The following is a 6,215-nucleotide window of genomic DNA, read 5'->3' on the forward strand; positions in this document are numbered from 1 at the left end:
ATCATCTTTCACCTCTCATCATATATATCATCTTTCATCTCTCATATTTCATCTACCCATCTTTACCCATCATAATTATAGGTATAAAGTACATATACAGTTTCAATCGAATAAAACATGTATATTTTGTTCATCCAACATAGATATCAAGAACACAGATAATATGCACACATAGCACGTAATTTATATTAAATACTTCATATCTATGTGTAAGATAAAAGTAACTATGCACTCACTTGTTAAAGTGACGATTCGAAATTCGGGCAGCACTTCGCTTCTAACAATTTTCTTTTCCTTCGACGAAACCTAGTATTATCATTACTAGATTTTAGTCTAATATGTATTGCGACTAATTATTAGTCTAGATTTATCATTAACTCAAAGTCTACGAGCAATATTGTTTTTCTTGTATTTTATAAGTGTTAAACAATACTTTTCAACTACTATGTACAGACAGGGGCCAAACATGAAACACCAGAGGGTAGGACCATTTTGGCATTAAAGCTGTTCTGAAATCCAACAACCCTATGCGGCCCTTCAAACCAGATTCCCCGTACCGCGAGCAGTTAAAAGGTATTATAATAAAACTTTGTATAATTCATAATACTTAGCACATATATTGTTTATAGGTTCATAATAACGACAATGAACTTAAGCATAAGCTATACTTAAAGAAGGGTAAGCATAACTCACTTACAATGGAGTTTGGCTAGGAGCCGAACTCTGCGGGGGCAGAACTTCTGAGCCGAAATCTATTCTTCTCGGATCCTTCTGGCGCTCCGGGAGTCGCCTCTAACACTTAGGAAGTGCTACGGAAAAGAAGAGAGGGTTTGGGGGTATTGGGAGAGAAAGGATAAGAAAGGTGTGAAGAAAATGAGTGATTTGCGCCTCTATTTATAGGCTGTCCAGGGGCGATTCACGTCGTGAACTTTACATTCGCGTTGTGAACTTGGGTGGGCACCAAAGCTTCGCCTGATGCTGACACGTGGCACAAGACGCAGGTAAAACAACCAATCTTAAAAAATTCACAACTTTCGCATACGTGCTCCGTTTTTGACGTTCTTTATATCCACACGTAGGTATTGACAAGATCTACAACTTTACTTTTGACCCCATCGGCTAATTCTTGACCGATTTTAAATTTAACAGCCTGAGAAGATTACACTGGTAACGACCGTGTAAAATTCATAACTTCTACATACGGACTCCGTTTTCGACTGTTTTTTTATCGTTGAACTCCTATTAATGAGATCTTCAATTCTCATTTAGATCATTTTGGCTAAAAATTGACCGATCTAAAATTCGATTTCTGAGCTGTAGTATACTGCTACGTTGAAACTTCGAAAAATCATAACTTCCTCTTATGAAGTCAGATTTGGACATTCTATATGCACGTTCTCGGTCTAGCGTATACTACGACCTTAGTTTAGATTGCTAAGGATAAAAGGTAGCTTATCAAAAATTCACTTTTTACGATACGCGGTGCTATGTCGGTTTAATCGCAAAACTTCGACGAGCCATAACTTCTTCGTTAGGTGTACGGAATCCTTGTGACATATCCAATAACTTTGGTTATGATTATTTATCCAAAATAATCTTCTATCAAAAAGTCATTTTTAATGCTTATTATCTCTAAATTGACAGCCCGAATTTTCAGGCGTTACAATTATTCCATAAAATATTGATAAAGATCATAGGCTTATGGATCCACTTTGTTTGAAAAGATATTAGGTAACCAAAATAGACGAATCGCGTAGAATGTAGATGGTCACCCGAATTTGGGCTACAAGGCCACAAAGTGTATCCATCTTTCATCTTTTTTGTGCCATCTCAACAATACCTCATTTTCCCTTTAGTTTCTCCAAACTCTTGAGAACCCAGTAAATGATCACATTTCATTTTCTTTCATTTTTTTCACAATAAAATTATTTTATTTTTAGAAATTAAATGTTAATAAATAATTTAAATTAAATAAAAAATAGTTACTAACACAAAAGAAATAAAAATCCTAATATTTTAATTTAAATTAATTTTAGAAATTAAATGTTAATAAATAATTTAAATTAAAAAATAATTTAAATTTAAATTAAATAAAAATAGTTAATAAATAAATTTCATTACTTGAAAATAAAAAATTACATAATTGAAAAAGAAAAAAACCAAGAATTAAAATAAAACAAACATAAAACAATCTACGAGAAATATTTTTGATTGTTAATTTTGAAAAACAAGCATTTTTTTTTGTTATTAAAAAAAATCGACTATTAGCCAATCACAAGAAGAGAGAAGTTCCGAGGGAGGTACCCCGTTCGGAAAGAAACCACACTGAGAGACGAGAGTATAGTGTTCCCTGGTGCTGTTTAGTTCTATTCAGCAACCACACAATGCGGTTTGGATGTACACCGTGTGGTCTAACCAAAAAAATAAAAGGATTCATACGCATTAAACTTTCTTAAAAGAATTTAAGATACCTAAATTAAAGAAATATGAAACGTAATTATTATTCAATGGCATTGACCATTATCTCAAATAACGGGGTAATTCATCGATTGAATAATACACAAAGACTTTTCATGAAAGTTGATCTAACTTTTCTTTACACGCCAACTTTTACTTCCAAAATCATACAGGAGAGAAACATATTCAGGGTTAAGGATATTTATAAAATCATAGATAATTTTTTTACGCTTTTTTCATTGAATTAGTAAATTTATAATACTAACAATTTTTTGGCTCTGAAAGAAATTGAATATTAGACTCTATGTGAAATATTGCATCTTAACCATTAGACTTTTAGGGTTTAGACTTTTATTGTGATAATTAATTTCTTTGATGACCTAAAAAAGTAAATCATTTATTTCAAAAGAAACAATCTATTTTTGGTGAAGGTGGAAAAATTCCAACACTTTAAAGTGAATATAATACTAACACTTTAATTTGAGGTGGAAAAATTCCAAGTGTATTATGTCATTATATTTTTACTTCTATTCATAAACATATCGTTATACTTTTTTATATTTTTGACATGTTACATAGTTATGTATACGAACACAACAATTTTTCTAAAGATCAAACAATAAATTTCAACAAATCAAGAATTACATAACAATCAACCAATAAATATAAAAAGATTTACATAAAAAATCCAAAAGATATACAAATACATCGCAGATATTTCAGTTTCATGGGTTAATTTAAAAAAATATATATATATTTTTCATATAAATTAGTTTACATTTTTCTTAACTTTTGTTTTAAAAACTAAAATGTACAATTTTTCCATGGAAAAATAGAGAAAACACCCGGTTGCATGGGTCACGAATGAGCCAAAATTTGAGCCCACAATACAATGCCATGCTGGCCCATATACCTTGTCAAACTCCTGTCACACACATAAAAAAAACATAAAAAGTCAATTAGTCAAATATCAAATGTATCATGAGTTTTAACTTATTTAAACAAACAACTATTTATTTAATAAGTGACCTATGGTGTGTTTTTGTTTATGATGGTTAACCTTTCAAAAAATAACAAATTAAAAGGGAGAATCTAAAACTAATTAAAAAAACTTAATTATATATTTTTTAATTTTGTAAACACATGGGTGGTCAAAAGCGAAGTTTGATCATAATCACAGTCACAAGAACAGTTGGTGGATAATTTTAATTTATATTATAATATTCGATTTTTTAAGAATTTGGTATCAATTGTATTTGTTTATTGATATGACAAGAATAAAAAATGTCAGGACCATAAAATATATAAATTAATAATATAACCCGTCACTAAAAACAAATCTAAAGCACATGGGAGTATTGTGACAGTTTGATGGTGTTTGCTCAATGGTTAACAAGATCCAAATCATATTAAATGTACTTGTTGCACAAAGAAAAGTTGGGGGAAGATTTACATAGAAAAGGGCACATATATAAATTATATTATATATATTTAAATATATATAACATTGTAAAAAAATAAATAAATTAGAAGAAACGATATATTCAAAAAATTAATTGGTATTTTGAAGCTTCATCATCTTATATTTGTATACGAGTATTCAACAAAAATAACTGAATCTTTTTAAAAGATTTAATTTACATAGAAGGACATCTTTGTAAAATGTAAATTAGAAACATAATCTAAAGAAAGTAATAATTAAATTAATTTGCAAAAATATAAAAGAATTTCTTGAAGTATATTTTCGATATAAAACTTTTTTGTTTAAGCTAAAATGTCCTACTTTCAAACTAATTTTTTTTGAGCTTTTTCGTAAAAGCTAAAAAAAGCTATAAGTTTTCTATATAATAAAAATAAAAATAAAAATGTAAGGTAAAATGAAGTAAAATTAGAAGTAATGAAAAATTAATGGAAGCTAGACATACCTTTTTGAGGTTAAGGGCAATTTGTTTAGAGCTAAATTTCTCTAAGCTATCAAACGTTTGTCTAGCACACCGGAATGCATGAATTTGCATGAACGCCGGCATGTCCGTCACTAAAACCCTAATCTGCATTAACGCCGCCATCGGTGCTGCATTTCCCAAACTCATCTCCGCCGCATTCCCCACCGATCTCCTCCCAGTCGACTCCATTAACTTCCTCCCTCCTTCCATCACTGAAACAGATTTTCTTGCAGATTCTTGATGAACCATCTCTTTCTTGTCTTCTTTATCATAATGCTGTTGATTAATCTCATTTTCCCGGTAGGTTTTGGATCTTTTTAGTAGTCCCCAACTCCGGGAAACAACTTTCTTGTTCATTGACGGTGGTGGTGTTTGTGGGTGGTGGTGGCCTCCTCCGGTGTCTAGTTTGTACACATACATTACTCCTTTCTTTTGATTCTCGTGGGAAGACATTTTTAATAACACCAAATTTCTTCTTGAATATGAAGATGGAAAGAGATGAGTATGGTAAGATAGCGGTAATGGCCGCGGCGGTGGCGGTGGTGGTGGTGGAAGAAGAAGACGGTTTTGACTTTTTTTAGAAGGAAAGCATGTGATGATGCAGAGGATAATTTATAGGATGCTGCAGAACTTCTTTTTTTTTTTTTTTTTTTTTTTTACAAGGTCTTCAAAACAAAAGGTGAACATGCGAGTAATTATATGAACTATAAATATAAACAAACATATATCGAAAGGAATATATATATATATATATATATATATATATATATATATATATATATATATATATATATATATATATATATATATTTATTTGTTTTATTTTATAGCTATTATTTACATTTTCGGCTCCTTCTAATTTTTAGCTATTATCTTATAAATATATAATAATTTTATTGAAAAGTCGGGGGATTTGTAGTTTCGAAACCTGTATTCAGAAAACAACGGTTCCAAAATATTGAGAGCCATAATTGGAATTGGAATGATCCCAAACAGTTCCATGTATTAAGAACTAAATTGGAACCAATCACATTAATCTCAGTTCCAAAACCGATAGTTTTGGAGCGGTTTCAATTCTGAAGGCAATTACATGGTGTTAACCCCTAGCTAAAAAATCCTACAAATTCACTATATTAATTTTCTAAGATCCAAACTCTGATTACAAAATGCTTTTTATTCCGGTCAGTGAAAAGATTGCGAAATTCACCACATTTGTTTTTAATGGTTTTTCATATTTTATTTATGAAAAATGGATTTTTTGGTTGTTTTCTAAAGATAATTATTTCTTACAAATATAAATACACTTCTATTTTGTGAAAATAGTTTAAGTGATCGATTACACAAAATCATTATATTTAAAAAAATAATCAATTTTGATATTACATTTATTTTTATTACAATTTAGCAATAAGTTTTTTAATTTTTGCAATATTGATAACTTAACTGTGTAACCCACTTACACATTAACGTGCAAGTCTTTGATGGCGTGACGTACTGACATGACATGACATGATTATATATCAAAATTAAGAGAAAACATTACACGAAAGAAATTTAGTTTTCATATTTTTCAATTTTGAAGTTAAATTTTCATTTTTTTTAAAGTTTTGACACTCCTATTTTTGTTCCAAATAAAATAGCACTTTCCCATTTTGATAACCATATTAAAAAAAAAATTAATTTTTTTTAGCACTTGTCTAATATCTAAAAGCACATGCAATTAATTAATTTTGTGATTTTAATAATTATGTATTAAGATCAATCTTTTTTCATACAAAATATTATGTTACAACATTAACAATTTAATAAAAACTG

General features: G+C 29.6%; 1 protein-coding gene across 1 annotated transcript; it reads right to left on the minus strand.

Moving 5' to 3' along the window:
• Positions 1-3,117: 3,117 nt before the first annotated feature.
• On the minus strand, positions 3,118-4,978 carry LOC145133369 (uncharacterized). The gene is made up of 2 exons (XM_079068313.1): positions 4,383-4,978; positions 3,118-3,382 (listed from the first exon to the last, which is right to left on the minus strand). Exons 1-2 carry the CDS (start codon positions 4,851-4,853, stop codon positions 3,227-3,229), a joined length of 627 nt encoding a protein of 208 aa, XP_078924439.1. The 5' UTR covers positions 4,854-4,978; the 3' UTR covers positions 3,118-3,226.
• Between the last annotated feature and the right edge of the window lie 1,237 nt (positions 4,979-6,215).

This window comes from Lactuca virosa, chromosome 8 (genome assembly GCF_052849685.1).
Source record: "Lactuca virosa cultivar CGN04683 chromosome 8, Lactuca_virosa_CGN04683_v6, whole genome shotgun sequence".
Lineage (NCBI taxonomy): Eukaryota > Viridiplantae > Streptophyta > Magnoliopsida > Asterales > Asteraceae > Lactuca > Lactuca virosa.

Excerpts from the sequence above, each read along its gene's own strand:
- LOC145133369 (XM_079068313.1), bottom strand. The coding sequence starts at position 4,853 with ATGTCTTCCCACGAGAATCAAAAGAAAGGAGTAATGTATGTGTACAAA. Across the intron at positions 3,383-4,382 it reads TTGCCCTTAACCTCAAAAAG|GAGTTTGACAAGGTATATGG; the intron begins GTATGTCTAGCT and ends TGTGTGTGACAG.